Source organism: Phalacrocorax carbo, chromosome 12, assembly GCF_963921805.1.
Source record: "Phalacrocorax carbo chromosome 12, bPhaCar2.1, whole genome shotgun sequence".
NCBI classification, from domain to species: Eukaryota; Metazoa; Chordata; class Aves; order Suliformes; family Phalacrocoracidae; genus Phalacrocorax; species Phalacrocorax carbo.
The window spans coordinates 4,086,481-4,102,961 of NC_087524.1; the positions used below are offsets into that span (position 1 = coordinate 4,086,481).

General features: G+C 37.4%; 1 protein-coding gene across 4 annotated transcripts in view; it reads left to right on the forward strand.

Annotated features, from left to right (window-relative positions):
* KIF20B (kinesin family member 20B) overlaps positions 1 to 16,481 on the forward strand; it is a 44,368-nt gene that overhangs the window by 14,921 nt on the left and 12,966 nt on the right. For all 4 annotated transcript variants that reach the window (XR_010374938.1, XM_064463763.1, XM_064463762.1 and 1 more), the window contains exons 14-26: positions 844 to 1,092; positions 1,862 to 2,001; positions 2,579 to 2,729; positions 3,675 to 3,942; positions 4,545 to 4,606; positions 4,789 to 4,908; positions 6,533 to 6,698; positions 10,489 to 11,701; positions 13,123 to 13,261; positions 14,352 to 14,474; positions 14,926 to 14,986; positions 15,625 to 15,750; positions 16,016 to 16,137. Coding sequence is in view for 3 of the 4 variants with exons in the window: in XM_064463763.1 (XP_064319833.1) it covers positions 844 to 1,092; positions 1,862 to 2,001; positions 2,579 to 2,729; positions 3,675 to 3,942; positions 4,545 to 4,606; positions 4,789 to 4,908; positions 6,533 to 6,698; positions 10,489 to 11,701; positions 13,123 to 13,261; positions 14,352 to 14,474; positions 14,926 to 14,986; positions 15,625 to 15,750; positions 16,016 to 16,137 (2,940 nt within the window). In the remaining variant the exon portion in view is untranslated. The remainder of the gene's footprint in view (positions 1 to 843; positions 1,093 to 1,861; positions 2,002 to 2,578; positions 2,730 to 3,674; positions 3,943 to 4,544; positions 4,607 to 4,788; positions 4,909 to 6,532; positions 6,699 to 10,488; positions 11,702 to 13,122; positions 13,262 to 14,351; positions 14,475 to 14,925; positions 14,987 to 15,624; positions 15,751 to 16,015; positions 16,138 to 16,481) is intronic.

Sequence of the window (16,481 nt, forward strand, 5' to 3'; positions counted from 1 at the left end):
CTTTTTTTGAGTGTGGGTGTGGGAGCATCTCTTACTGAAAATTCATAATTCCTATAAAATGTCTAGCCTAACAGGATACTTGCTATATTTGGAAGAAGTACCCTGAGATCTAGGTAAACAACTTCTTTACTCGTAACATGCTCTCATCTAGGAGCAATTCTAGCTGCCCCATATACTACTATATCTTAACTTGGAATATTGCTCACCTGAAATATTGGCAAAATAGACTGAGCACCAAAGAGTTTGAAAGGTTGCCTTTATGTCCGTAGAGGCTTCAGTGGGAAGGCAGTGGTTAAGCAGAATGAGCAGGAGTAAATGCAGATCTGTAACCTGGCAAAGTCAGAAGACAAAAGTATTGGGGATCAGTGCTGCAGTGCTAATGGAAGCCGAGGATAACTTCTGTTGACAGTTAAATATGTTCAAAGGACAATAGATCCAGGCCTTTGGAATGTGGGCTTATCTAAGCAGGTCACCTGCAACACTAGAAGGAGCAGATGGTAGGGGTGATGCAGCTGTTCAAGAAACAGAATTTGTAGGACATTTGTGTAACGCAGCTAGAAACTTGAGGTACAGGAAAAAGAGAAATCTGGTGCATGAGGTGGTGACCCTCTTGAGGTTGTCGAGCTAGTGAAACTTGGTGTTCATAGTCTAACCCTTCTTTTGATTCCAGAAAGTAACTCCTCTGTACTTTTGATGGAAACTGGTCTAAGTCCTCTGAACAGAGGATAGGCTGGGGGAGTACTATGCTCAGGAGACCTATAGGGAAGTGCAACAGGTATCTTTTGGAAGTGCCAGTAGAGGTTTAAAAAATACCAATGACTTTGTTCTTCATTTCCTGGGTAGGTTGTAGTTATGGACACATCTGTTCTTCCCAAAGATCAGTCATTTGGCCAGAAATCAGCAGGAGAATCATTACTTTTTAGTAACACCAAAATGCCAATCCCAAGCAGAAGAGCTACTATCCTATGGGACAAGAGCTTAGAAGATGTGATTGAAGATGATGAGATGGAGGAAGAGTGTAGTACGTCAGGAGAAGAACCTGTGCAGAAACATGAAGAAACTAAAGTACTTATTGGAAAGGAAGAATATATGGTATGTGCCAGGGCTACTTTAAGAATTGGTTTAGTATGGAGTCTTGAAGCAAGGTAGTATTCTCCTGGTTTCCCACATACTCTCACCTATCTTTTTTTTTTCTGATCACTCTTATTATACCTAAATCCAGTGTTAAGAACCAAAGGTGGGATTACTTGTGACTTAGAGTTTTCCCACAACAGACACTATGAAATGTGTCTAAACACAGAGTGAGCATTAAGAACTGCAGGTACAGCTTTCTCTCCTTTTGGTCAGCTATGGTCAATGCACAGCATTACCTTGTAATTAGCAGCAATACAGAAGACACTTCCTTTGTATTCTATGCACAAGAAAACCCTGAAAACCAGTTTTAAAGGAACAGCAGTTTTGGTCGCTTCTGGGGAAAGACGAGGAGGGAACAGAGGACTTAGTCTGTTTTGTGGAGGTTTTGTTAATATTGCCCCAAAAATGAGCATCTGGAAAACAAAAGCCAAATCCTGTGGAGCATAAGCCAGTTTTTTAAGACAACTTCAAGAATTCTTGTAATAAACTTAATGTTCTTTTGCAAATGCCTACTTTGTGCAAACTTCTAACTCAGTGTGGTAGTATCAAACAGATATTTCAATCTATTCATGAATCATTCTATTCTACCAGTTCTTTTATTAGCTTATTCATGAACTTTTGCCACCTGGAAGAGTAAAGTGTTGTTGTAGTGTTTGAGGAATGGGAAAAATCTTGCTTCTGGGAAACTATTCCTTCATGAAAAAACTAATAATAATGGTAATTCTAGATGCTGTTGAATGTCATAGAAGATTTGAAGAACAAACTTATTACTGAAAAGAAGAATAAGTTACTGTTGGAACTGAAAATTCGTGAAGAAGTGACACAAGAATTTACCCAATATTTTGCTGAGAGGGAAGTAGATTTCAAGTAAGTTAGCTTTAAGTGGTTTTGAAGTTACTGGTTAAAAAAATGAAAGTAAACTCATTTATTTCTCAGAACTGTCTCTTGGCCATAAAAGCCCACACTCTTCTGCTAGACTTACTGCCCCTGTTAATACTGTTAATATATCAGTTTCTGTTTGGACTGAGTTCAGGAAAGGCTTTGATTTGCAGGGGTGGGGCGGGAGTGGAATCTGTAAACAGTGCGTGTTCCTGTAGAGCACTCCCAAGAGAAGAGCTTTGTGATAGGATGTCTATAGAAAGAGTGACACTTGCAGAAGTATTTGATTATTGCAGTGTTAGTGATACTCCACACAGGTATTATGGCTCAAAAAGCTTAGAAAAAAGCTTGTAGTTAAGTGCTATCCATAAACTGTGTATTTGTCTCCCCCTCATTCTTCAGGTGTGTGTGTGGGAAGTGTACTTCTATTTTGGTGTAGCAACATCATTTTGTGTATTGTTCTATTGTTTTGACACAATTTCTGTGTTCATAGGCAGCTGTACTAATAACTCCTTAGCAGCTCCTACTGGCTAGCTTTCAGCTGACTTACGCTTTCTTACTACAGAGAGTGCCTTTCTCACGAACGAGAACGGCTTGAAGAAAATTCTGAAAGACGCCTGGAAATCTTCAAGGAACTTGTAAATAGTTGTAATAAAAGCACAGATGAAGGAAATAAGTTAAACGATCAATCTTGCAGTGAACAAGCTGGACCTCTGGTATTTTTATCCCCTCCCCAATAACATCGCTTTTACTAACTACATGTTATGGTGATAGTATGTCTCAAGGGTTGGAAGGATGGTTTCAAGGAATGGCACGCTGTGTAACTGTATCCTCAGCAAGATATGTTTATCGCGTTCAATAGAAGTACTTGCTGAGCCTCGGGCATGCGCTTAGGAATCTTTGGGCCTTTCTGCATTTCTGTAACACAAAGTGCAAATTGCTGTACACAAAGAAATTGGGGGGGAAAACTGCAATTATGGTACAAGCTCTATTGCTTTAAATGCCTATTTAAAGTATTTGAAGCTGACTTCGTAGGGTGGCCCGTATATGGACTGTACTGGAGTGGTCGCAGAGACTTTTTCTTAAGTCTATTGTAGCTACAGCTGAAGCAATGAGAATTGTATACACGCTTAAGCCATAAACAGACTCTTAACTTGAGGCTGGCTCTTGTGAGTTTGGAACCCTTTGGTTTTTTAAAAAAGGAAAGATATAGCAGAAATATTTTGAGTACAACTTAATTTGATAAGTTACCACAAACTTATTTCACCTCAAACTCTTACTGATATATGAAAATTTCAATGTATTACTTCTTCTAAAACTGCTTGCTGTATTTCTGACCCAATGAGAACATTGAATAAAATACTGGCTTTTAAAATAAATTTGGAGGGGATGCCTTTGTGATGATATAAAAGGGAATGTGATGGTGGGTCATTAAATACTATAAAAAAATTAAGTAGCTAGTTTTTGATATTGGACACTAGTGTGTGAAGGTAGACAGAAACTGGCGCTCCAATTGCAGATGAAGCTATACGATGGCTTTGTAGTCAGAATTAACTGTGCTTATATGTTTGAATTCATAATGGTCTTCCAAATTTTCTGTAGAAATAATGGCTACTGTGTAATTATCTGCCATTTCTTAATGGATCTAAATTATCTTTCAGGATGAAGAATATACCATGGGGCCAGGCACCTACACTGGTCTTGAAGGCATTATTGATTCTCTGCAGAATGATGTCATCGATATCAAAAAGCAGGCGGAAGCAGCGCACAGATACATTGTGTCCCTAGAGGACCCACAGGAAGCTATACTTTGGCTTGAAAAACAACTGGGAAAAATTACCGCTGAACTAAGTAAGACCAAAGAAGCACTGATAAAGAAAACCAATGAACTAATCAAAACTGAGGAAGAGCTGACACAGAAAACCAAAGGTGAGCTGGGTGTAAGTGTGACGTGAAAGGCAGAAAAAAGAAATCAATCACTACTGTAAAACAGAAATAAGAAACTAGTTGGGCAGGATTTTGGAACCAAATCATATGTATAGCGGTGGTAACCAATTGTCTTCTCTATGTTCAAGTTGAACATATTCCACAGGCCTTGGTTATTTAATTTTAAGACAAAATTTAAAACTGCCAATTGCAGATTTGTGAATTGTTGGGGTAAAATGTCAACATTACAATATAACCATGAAATCAAGAATCAATAATCCCCACATGTCACAATAATCCCCACACTGCTGATGCAGTGGGGATCTTGGGGAACACGCATAGAGGAAAAAGTAGCAATACCTCATAATATGATTTCAGCACAAGTCTCTTGACATGATCCGTGTATTATGAGGGTTGCAAGGCCCAATTCTCCTACTCAAAAAACCTAAGCAACTTTTGAAATGTGTCCTATAATTAGAAGTCAATGTGAAAATAAATCAATCTACTCAAAAGGTACTGAGGTACCATAAGATCTGGCAAAATGGATTACTGAGTAAACTATGTAATGGCTGCTTATTTGATTCAGGCTTATTTTCCTGTTGCAGACTTCGAAATGCAGATGACTAAACTTGATGAGTCTGCTAAGCAGCTTAAAGAAGCAACTGAGGTAACTTTCTCAAGGAAAAACTTGTGCAAAATTATTTGCTTTGATACAAAATTCTAATAGCTTAAAATGCTATTATAGTACACTTCTAGCTTTCAAGCTTAGCTTAACTGATCTTGCTTCTAAATGTATGGTATGGTTCAACAATTTAACACTGACTGAACTACTATTCTTTCTTTTCCAAGAAAATGAATACACAGAACAAAAGAATTCAAGAACTAATGGACATTGTGGAGCAAAAAGATGATGTTATTACAAAACTACAAGATTTGATATCCCATTTAGAAGAAACTGTAAAAGACTACGTAAGTCTTAGACATCTCAATTTTCTTTATACAAAAAATCTAAGTCTACGCTTATGATGGATTTAACCATTTTAAAAAATGGAAATTTTCTGTAAGTAATTGCTGCTTGCTTGAAATGGTAGCAGGTGAAATTGGCATTGAAACTGAAGTTACAGCAAAATCTATGCGGGGGTGTGTGTGAAAAATGAGGCTTTTGGAAGCAGTGATCTGGAGTTATTGGAGGACTGTAGAAAAGACTCTGAGGAGCTACTCTAAAGGCAAAAAAACCCCAAACCCTCAAACTAGGAGGACTTAAGCAGTAGGAATAGAGGGATTGCATATTTATATTTGCCTAAATGGAAGATGAAGGAAGGAAAGTCTTGCTGCAGCAAAAGGTCAAATTTAATTGAAGTTAGTAGTGTGAGAAGGACAGTGATCGTGTAAATTGACAACAGAAATCAGTGTGTTCCACCCACACTACCATGCATGCACACACTTTCTAAGGAAGAGCAATAATATGAATATATTAAGCAGAGTTTGAACTAAGAGTGGATGGCCAGGGTATCTCTTCTGATGTGATTAATAAAACTTGCAACTGGCTAGTCTGCTGCTAGCTGCTGAATGCCAGAAGGCTAGCTTGGCTGAATGTGTACAGGCTTAAAAAAAAATAAACAGAAACAAAAAACCCAACCCAAAACAAACTATTCAGTTAGGCTGAGTTTTTTGAGCCTGATGTCCAGTAACCTGAAGTAGTTCTGAGAACATTTTAAATGAAGCTTAGTCAGCACTCCGATCCATTTCTCTCTTCCACTGTAAACTTAAGGCTTTCGCTAGACTTGGTGTTTTCTTCCCTCTCTCTGCCCCACAGCAGCCTTAGCTTTTCAATAGCCTGAATGCTCCCAGAGTGATAAGAGTTCTGATGACTGCTTCCTATTACTACTCCTTCCAAGAGCAAGGCTCTAACCCTGTCCAGTGTTTCTATGAGACTGTGTGGCATGAAACTTAAAATATAACTACAAGCCTCAAGTCTGTTCTATACATTATTTCTTTAATGAAGTACTTAAAGATAAGTAATTGGTCCTTGGCAACCAGCATGGCTTGCCACTTGCAAGTAAAGAAACCTTGTTCCTAGTCAAAGATATACTCTAAACTATGTATGACACAAATGATTAGGCTTTCAAATTGCATCAGATCTGTGTTGATAAAAGATCTGTGGCTTTGCTGAAGACAGTCAGAACTCCCAACTCTGCCAACTATGACAATAAAGCGATGAACTTGTAGAGCTGACCATTTACCCTTTGAACAAATCAGGAATTTCATCTCTTTTGACATTCAAAATTTTGAATTTCAACTCTTTTGACACTGGAAATTGTTTTCAGGTGGTAAACAAACTTCTCTTAGATGCAAGTCTTGCATTTTGTAGTTTCTTAATCTCTTGCTCTGCTTTCTGTACAGTGCAAAGCATTGTGCATATTAGTATCTAAAGGTGTACCTGCTTTTGGTTTAAGTAACTACCTTGTTCCTCTGACACTTGCTATACATGTTACCCAGATAGTTTTGTAAAAATATTTGCATATAAAAGGTTACGAAGTGTTTTAAGTGCTCACTTTGTAAAACTTCAAAGTAATTGAGCTTTTTAACACAGGACAACACTGTAACTACCATTAAAAGAAAATTGACAGAAAAGAGTTCTAGTGAAGTGACTGAAAGCAGCTGCCTCAAAGATTGTGAGGAAACTGTGTTGGAAGTGGGAAGAAAACGTTGCTTTGAAAATAAGCCTACTGTGGAAGAAGAGCCACCTACAAAGAAAGGTACAATTTCTACCATCACTCAACAGGGGGTCTTCCAAAAAAACTTGATTACTATTCCAGAACAGAAGCGAAGAGCTGTGAAGCGTAAACGTTATAAGGAGAAAATCTGCTATGTTAAACTGTAAATGGAAGTAACTGTTATGTAAATATCTGTTTTGCAGAAGGTCTTACACTGTTCACTTCTAAATGCTTCAAATAAAAGTTAGTTTTTAGACTCTTTCCTTTCTTCTGCTTTTTCTCATCTGTTAATGTACTTGCAGACCCAGCTGTAGTCCTTAAGCAATTTCTTAACAGTTCTTTTTGTACCTAGCCTGCTGTTGCTGGACGTGTGGGAAAGCAGCATCTCCTGCTCAAGTTTTTTAAAATGGTCTAAGCAGGTATCAAAGGTGTCAATGATTTACTGATTGTTCAGTCACACAGTATGTGCTGTGAAACTTGATGTTTCGTTCTGTATGCATGCTGTGAACTGACATGTGGTCAAGGTGACAGTGCTGGCAAAGGAGAAAAGCTTTCCGCTTGAATGGAAGTAAAATTACTTTAAGTCCACAGGCGGCATATTTTGTGCAGCTCTCAAGTTTGCATTTCTACTCTCTGCTTTCCTTGCTATATCTGTGAGCTTACCAGTCGTCTTAGAAAGGCATGAACAAACTAGCTGCAGTTGAAGACCTTCAAGGAAAAGGGTGAAACTTAAAAGTACAGAACTACTTACGTTATGCATTTCATCTTACTGATTAATAGACTTAGATTGAGCCATATGGGACTGACCTGTGTAAAATGGTATTTGTAAGATCTACCTGCCTCTAACTTGACTTCAGGACACAGCTGAGCTTCACTTTCTCACAGAACTGTGGAAAGCATATGCAAAAGAAGGGTGAAAGGTATTCCCTTTGTGTCCCTTACTTTCTTGCCTTCCTCCTACAGAAGAGGTGCAAGTAAGAAAATCTTCCAGGCATTGTTTGAGTGAGGGTGAAATAGAAAAAGAGAAGTAAGAGTAAAAATGGGAAGCAGAAAATACCTATCCCCATAAAGATGGATAAGGCATGTTAAAAGGAGACTTGTTAAATTCACATTATCACAGAAAACTGAGGAAACAGATATTGAATAAGCTGAATGCTGGACTGTCATTCATCACATTCTGCAGTGAAAGAACAAGGGAGCACTCAGTCTAGTAGAAGATCAGCTTTAGTTTATGGAACAAAGCATTTCATGCATTGGGTAGCAAACTTATAATATTTGCTGCCCTAGAAGGTGGGAGAGGCAAATAAATCTCAGATTCCAGGAGTGGTTAGACAATCAAACAGCCAACAGGTTCATACATAGATACTTGAAAGGGTTAAGCAGGGATGTATTTTCTCAAATTCCTCCACCATTCCCAATCATCCTGTGTCAGGAAAGCGCTGTAGGAAGTGGCCAGGCCTACCAACAGTAGCAAAAGCTGGTAAAATGTTAGGCTTTAGGTCAACTGATGGGGTGTGATCCAGTAGGGCATTTCTGATGTTTTTACAACTTGTTCAGATAAATGTCACTTGAAGTCTTTCTTAAGAGAAGCTTGTGTGTCTGTACCAGATGCATCTCTGATTTGTCTCTATCATCTTTGGTTGGGATGAATATTGGATCCGAGCATGACTGCTTGATGGTGCCACCTATACAACTGTTATAGGAAGGGGGTGGGAAATGAAGCTGACGTAGGCTCCTTGATATGCTAGGTAGTAGTAGGCTTGTTAAAATCTCACGATGGAAGCTCATTTAAACAACCAAAAATAGGGAAGTGATAGCTCTTTTCAAATAAGAAATTAAAGTGGATAACTAGCAGTGCCAATTAATGTCAGCACTGAGATTTTTCTGTTGGGAAGAACAGGCTATTCAGGCATGTTGGATACGTCTATTTTGTGGGTGTTGAGAATATAAGGCATCTGATTCAAAACCTGGGTTGTTAGCTGCTCCACAATGATGATGCTTATTACTTAACCTTTCTCGTTAAATGTACTTGGCACAATACAACAATGAGCACAGCTACGCTGTGATGGCTTTCTCGTAGAATTGAGATATGTTAGTGGCCTATGAACAAAGTTTCTTTGGGGAGAAGATAGGTTACCTTGTCTTGAAGTTCAGGTTTTTATACTCTTCTCTAGGACTTGCTTCCCATATTTGGGGTGGGGCTTTTTTCTTATTACTTCCTACATAAAAAGCTTCTAGACTAAATATCACATATCTTCTTGCACTAATATTTATCCTGCTTTGCTGCATGGTTGTGGCTGTCAATACAAAGCATCTAGATCAATTCTAAATTCTCTTGTGAATGATCATTCTCTTCTTGCTATAGTTGTTGGGCTAAGCTCTGCTATTTTTTTCATCTTGCCAACTTAGATCACAAAATATGTCTTAAGAAGTATTTTGCCTCTCCCTCTTAGTGAAGTATGTAAAAATTCATGCCCAGTGTGAGGAATATATAGTATTTTGTCTGATATGGTTTCTTGAGACTGCACAGCTGGGCTTTTGGAGAAAACCATTTCCCAATACAGAATTTTTTATCTTGAAGCATTTAGAAGCATGGCTTTACAAGGTGAAGTAAAGCTGCTGCTCTGTCTGACCTAGCTGGAACACTTGATATGTCTAATTAGAACAGCAAAGGTACAGAAAAGCAGGAGAAAAAAAGTGTCCTGTGGAATTTGATCACTCTAAAAAGAATCAAAACACCAAACCTGAATTGAGTTGGAAAACACTATTGTTAATGCTTCAGTATGACTTTTTGTTAGTGACTCAAATTTGGTGACTCTATAAAGCTTGTTGGATCTGTTCAGAGGCTGTTTCCATGTAGTAAGCATATACCCATGTGCTTAATGCTCCCAAAGTGATATGACTGCCACACTCCACCTTACTGTAGTTGCAGTACTCAAGAACCCATAGTATTCCGTGGAGTACACAGTTGTGAGGACCTAATCCTTAGAGATAGTCAGGCTTGATTTTAATACTAAAACATAGCATGCACGTTACTAAATGGACATAGTTGGATTCTAAAATGCTCATGTGAAAAACAGTCAATTCTGAAGGTGGTGAAATGCACAAGATTTTAGTTAGAATTGCTCATTACTTAAGGAAAGACCAGTCTTGAGCTAGTAAAATATTTATGGAAATTTGGAGTTGTGATGGAATGTTGTATATCTTTCTGGGAGAACTTTACATGCAACACGTTAGGTGTGGGCATAATTAGTTATCCCTGTATCTAATTCAGAAACCAATTAAAAAAGAGAAGAGAGGAAGGTCCCAAACACTAAGTGAAAAATTTGTGCAGGATTTTTAGCTTCATTTCTAAAGTAATGGGATATTGAGTGTGAATGAAACTTCTCAGAAAAGTATACGATACCATTGCTCTTTTAAATGTAGAATGGGTCATCGCTAGCTGTATTAAAGGGATTGTTGAACCAGCGAAGGTGGAAACTAGATATCTGTTATCTAGCTCACGGGTATTACTACATATTAATTAGTAAGACTAGCTTGGTTTTTCTACTAGTGGTGCAGAGTAGAAAGCTGGAATAGAGCCATGGCAAAGTGTTCTTTAAGGCTTCTGAACACCTTGCTGCAAACTATGTCTAGAAGCCTAAGAGGTACCTAGTGCATGTTAAACAGTTCAGAGGGCTTTAACTAATTCGAGACTTCAAAAATGCATATGATATGAGGGTGTGGCTTTCACATGACCATTTTGCACATAGTAGTTGCTATTTGGTATTGCTAGTGACTTGTACTATTGATTTTAATCAACCTGTATGGTGGGTTTTTGTTTTTGTTTTAGGAGATACAAGGGAAAGCAGGGAAAATGGCTCTCTAGAGCAAGAGAGACCTGAGTATGTGAAAACAAGTATTCCTGAGAACTATGCAGAAATACTGGTACTGAAGGAAAGAACTGAAACCTTGGAGGGTCAGCTAGCTGCACTTGAAGAACAATGCAGAAGAGAAAAAATCAAAAAAGAAGAGTTCAGTAGGCAGATAACAAACTTGCATCTCAAGCTCTCTGCTTCTGAAGAAAGGGCTTCTGGCTTAAGTGAAGAACTTCAGGGGTGTCGAGCTGACTATCAGGAGCTTGTTTCTGAATTGGACAAACAGAAAGCTGTAAACAGAGAACAAGAAGAAAAGATTATTCAGCTAAATAACGAAGTAGAAGGTGCAAAACAAAACATAATTGATAAGGTGTCACAAATTAAAACAATGCAATCCAAAGTAGATGAGTTGTATAAATGTCACTTAGAGTCTTATGCTATGGATATTGATGTACTTAATCTAGGGGATTCCTTAAACTCCCAAAAAGATGAACTAGAGAGAGCTCAAATGAGTCCTGTGTGTACACAGTCCCAAACGGCTTCTACAGCAGATCTGAGACGGGAGAGCTCCTTTCACTGCAGTATTGAAAGCATTTGGGAAGAATGCAAAAATATTATTAAGGCTTCTTCACAAAAAAGTCAGCGGATTCAAGAACTACTTCAAAAAGTTGAAGACTTAAAGAAATCACTTGATGATACTGAGAACTATAATAATCAACTAAAAATAAAATTAAATGAGGCTGAAAATCAATATCATCAGTCTGTAAAGGAAAAAGACCTTATTAATCAGTTACAAGAGCAAATCCAGAAGAAAGCCCAGGATTTTGAAAAACAGGCTGCAGAAGATCACAGAGTAATTGCACAGTTTGAGGAGGAAGTTACCAGCTACAAGGGAAAAATAAAAGAGCTTGAATGCCTCTTGGAGGCTTTTAGAGAGAAAGAAGACAATGTAACACAGTTAGAAGAAGTACTTAAAGAAAAAGAAGCTATTATTTTAAATCTAGAAAGTAATACAGTAGCTCTGCAAGAGAAATGTGCCAGTTCAGACAAAAAACTGAAAGAATCAAATGATCAAGAAGCAAATCTGAGGGAGGAAGTTGTGCGGTTGGCGAACAGCTTGGAGAACATGAAAGACACTCTTCAGGAAAAGGAGAAAAATGAGGCTGAGCAAATGCAATCTATAGAATTGTAAGTAAATAATGAGGTAATCTGAGTCTATTCTCAAAGGGCTGAGTTAAATCTACCTTCTGTGAACATCAGTTTATTTTGGCATAACACATTTACATGTGTATCAACTTTATTAACCAAAGTGCTTATTTAAGAATTTTTAATACACTACTTGAATTCTATATTTGCCTATTCTCACGCTATGTTTTCCCCACGTGTCTGTATATTCTTCCAAAAATAGAGATCTAAATGTTGTTGGACTGTTGTAAGGGGAAACAGGACCATGGAGGGAAATGAAGAATTATTTGGAGATCTCTGATAATTTTATTTTGAATACCCTTTCTGGAGGAAGTGACATATAGTTTAATGCTATATCCTGTAACTTGTATAAACACAGGCAATGTTTTCTTTGGAAAGGACTGAATGGTCAAAAGGAAAAGAAGAAAGGGTAAAAAAAAGCCTAGGGAGTAAACAGCTGATTTTGGTAATAGTAGATTGTGTTCACCTAGAATAACTATAAGAACTTGAAAGAATAATGGGTGTAGGAGGGTAGGGCTTCCCCCAGCCTCCTCTACTTCTTAAATCTTTAAGAAATAAGAGATTAAATGTGTCTGAGAGGTGATATTACTATACGGTGAAGGAATTGCAGTCATGTAAAAACAGCTTTAAGATGCTGTGTAGCCCTACTTCTGACTAGGGCTTCTGTACTGCCATAGCTGTGGGTACCTGTGAATACTCTAAAGAACAATTTAACATGAAGGTCTGGGGATGATCTTAAGGGTCTTTTCCAACTTTAATGATTCTATGATTCTATGATCCCTGACCCTGTACTTGTAAAGCTTTGAAAGGTTTTCATTTTGTGAGGCTTTCTTTTGTATTGTCAATTACAGACTGTAAAAAAAACTTCTATTAATTATTTTTAAAGTAAAAATCCAAGATGTCTTATTGTAAACTTTTTAAAATAAATAGGACCATTTAAAAATAAACCATCAAACTTCTTAATTACTTTGTAGCACTTGTAGCAGGAGTATTTGTTCCAATGTCACTGTTTTTTCTATTTTCTTTTGATTTTTATTTATTTTGATCCTTACAAGGTCTGGGGCGTAGATATCAAGTTTAAACTTACTTGACATTATTCTTGTTCCTTTTGTTACTCTGTAATGACACCTAATAATAAAAATGGTTGCTCTACTGTGCTTTAAAAAACTTTTTTTAGATTGCAGTGTTCAGAAGTGAACCTGAGCAGTTTGTTACTTCAGGATCATTTAATAAGAAGCTGAAATCCAAAAGTAAAATTATGAAGCTTGTCATTGATCTCACAATTCTGAGATTCTATTCATGAATAAAACAAGCAGTCAAAGAGCCTGAGTCAATATGTAAAAGCTGTTTCTTTGAGATGTGCAACACTGAAGTTATTTATGTCTCTTAATTTCTAACACAAGGCTACGTCAAGATCTTTCTGAGAGCTCTGCCCTTGTACAGAGTTTGAAAAAAGATTTGCAGAGGAAAGAGGAGGAATATACGGATTTGAAAGAGAAGTTTTCTGATGCTAAGAAACAAATTCATCAAGTGCAAGAAGAGGTTAGTAGCTGTAGGCCAAATGTTTCTTCTGCAAGTCTATGCCTGGCATTCTGTTGTTAAAACCTGTTTGCATAAATCTCAAGCTACAAATGTTAAAAGTGATCCATTATAAGGCTATTTTGAGTGATACGTTTAGAGTAACAGTGAATCTTAAGTTACTTTGCCTTTGAGCTGTAAGCTAAAGATAAGACCAGATGTCAAAACACGGATTAGTACAGACATTGAAGGAAGTAAGTAAATTTCATTAATATACTTGAAAAAGGTTTGTGAAAACTATGGCTTATCTGGTTATGGAGAAGGACTTTATAATCTTTATAACAACAGTAGCCTTATGTTGTTATTTGTGCTGTCTTCAAAGCCTCAGACTTCAGACTTGTGGGAAATGCTGATCTCTGGGACGAAAAGATGGATTAATCAGCAAAGGAAAGCACTAACTTCTAGAGACTTTAAAATCTGAGCTATGTTTTCTATTAAGCTTGGGGAGGAGAAATGAAAAAATGAAATAACTTTTACTAATGTTAATTGTCAGTACTTAAGAAATCCTACTGCTTGATAACTAAAACCTCATGGAATATCACAAGAACTTAAAATCCACAAGACTATTCCAAGAGTCTGGGCTTGAAAGTGAGGCCTTAAAAAAGTATTACTGTCTTCCCCAGCAGCCCAACATCTGAGGACCTTTTCCTACTCAATATCCAGTGTATGATCCTCGTTTGAGAAGTAGCAAGGGTGGGTGGGATCACGGGTCAAAAAACTTCTTTAAAGGACAACTGAATTTGTATTCATGTCAGTCATCTCATCAATCATATGATTAGGCTATTCCTCAGTGTGGTGTGTTTGTTTGGGTTTTTTTGTTTTGGTCCCCATCCTTCCCCCCCCCCCAAGTGTAATACTCTGTTCTGTGGTGAAAATCCTTCCCTAGGGAGGACGTATGGTGTAATGCACATCCAGCCCCTGAAATTGAGCCAAGATGCTTGCAAAAATTTGACTCTTTAATTAAAGTATTTGATTATTTAGATAACTTACAGAGATTTTAAAAGGCTTATAGCTAAATGTTAGCTTTGCTTGCTGTCTTCGTGCATCGTTACAGGTATGTGCGATGCGATCTGAGGAGAAATCCCTGAGGAGCAAAGTTAATGAACTTCAGAAAATAAAAAACCAATTTAGTGAAGAATTAGAGGTTAAACAGCGCACAATCCTGCAACTTAAAAAGGTATTTTATTTTTTAAAATTTTACTTGCTCTTAGTTTTTTTTTAACCAATCCATTAATGAGGCAAGTTTTCCATGTGACAGGAGAAAGCTTACAAAAATTGGGGTAAAAATAAGAGTAGCCAGCTGAAACTAGTTTTAATGGATGAATGAAAGATGTTTAAAGAACTTCTTACTGTAGGACATTGTCAGAATACTTAATACCTGCAAATACCAAATACCTTGATTCTGATTAGTGTCACTTCAATATGTTAGCAATGTCTTTCTCTAAACAATTTTTTTAATCCACTTGAATGCTCCTTCACACCATACAAAAATCTTATTTATTCTGGACTGTTTATCTTAAATACTACATTACTAATTAAAGCTCAAAATGAAAAGCTACTCATTTCTAGCAGGTACAGTTGCTTGTTTCAACACTTTTTCGTTAATTTGCTTTCAATGTGATATTTAGGAGCAGTTGAATAATGAGAAGCTGAAAGAAGTCTCCAAAGAGTATGAGAAAACACGTAAAGGTCAGAAAAAGCCATTAACGTTCCTTTTTTTTTTTTTTTTTTGGTGTGGAATGGTAACATAGTGAGTTGTCACGTTAATGGATTTGGAGAGTCTTGTATATTTATATTCTAAAATACTAAGAAACTCCAACCCGGACATGAAAATGTTACAGTCAGGAACTGATTTTTATTGAATCATTATTAGCAGATACTCTGAGACTGTTTCTTTGCTTTTGTATATAAGAAACAGAAGCCTCAGAGAGAGTGTGGATTTGCTCTGTCAGTGTTAACTTATTAAATGTCGGTATTTGCCATTTTAGTCAGCCCTTTTAACAAAATCAAACAGTGAAACGTGACCTAGCACAATAGCAGTTTCTGCTGGGTTGATGAACGGTTAGCAGTTGAACAATGCTTAGTTTCCCATATAATACAAGCTGTAGTCTGACTGATATTAACGCTGTAACGTTCACCTAAACCGAGCTGATGAGAATCACTCAAGAATTCTGGATTTGGATAGTTGAGTAGAGGTGCTCCGTTTCTTTCTAATAGAGCTTTTGATCTCAGGGAATGGGGGAAACTACTTGTAACGAAGGCACTTTGAGAGAGAATGGTGGCAACTAGGAGGGGGCTCATTTGCATGTTTATTTTCAAATCTTCAGATCTGTGTGCAAAGGAGAAAATAATAGAAGATATGCGGATGACACTAGAAGAACAAGAACAGACTCAGATTCAACAAGAACAAGTTCTTGAAGCCAAATTAGAAGAGATCAACAGATTAGTTTTGGGTAATTTCTCTGTGGAAAGGAAGCAGGGAGGCAAAATTGGTTTGGATGTATTGATAGCTGCTTTAAATTTCTGTTTATATTGTTGACTGTTATTTAGGCATTAATTTTACATAGTACATAAAAACCATCTAATGGTTAAAGGGTTCTGTTGTCCCTTTGTGGTAACAGCTGATAAATCCAAGTAACTTTAGTAGAAGGGTGTGACCGAGGTCAAATATGGATTTGAAACTACACATTCTGTAACATCGTTTTGTGTACTGACTAGAACTGGAAGCATGGAAGCAGAAATATAGAGACCTGAATAACCAGAGCAACACTGACTGGCAGCAAAAGATGAGCAAAAATGAGGAAAATGAGGAATTAATAAAGCTACAAAAAGAACTGAAGGTAAAATATGGTTTCATTTAGGAGTCTAAAGTTTTTTTTCTGTGGCACTATCTTTAAAAGCTAGGGCACGATATGGCAAGTTGTTACACTGATAAAGGAAACCTCTTCTAAAAGCTGCAGTGCACCAGTGCAGCAAGGTCTAGATGCAGTGTCTTTGTAACATACAGCATCACTGATGCTCCATAACGGAGTGTGCCTGTTGCTACCATGGATGGGGCCCCTGTAGCTGGGCTCCTCTTCCAGTTACCTTAACCAATCCCACTCCTGATATCTGTTCCAAACCTCTTTCCTGTCAGTTGCTTGGGCAACTAAATCAAACTCAAGATCTTGTGCATGCTGTATGA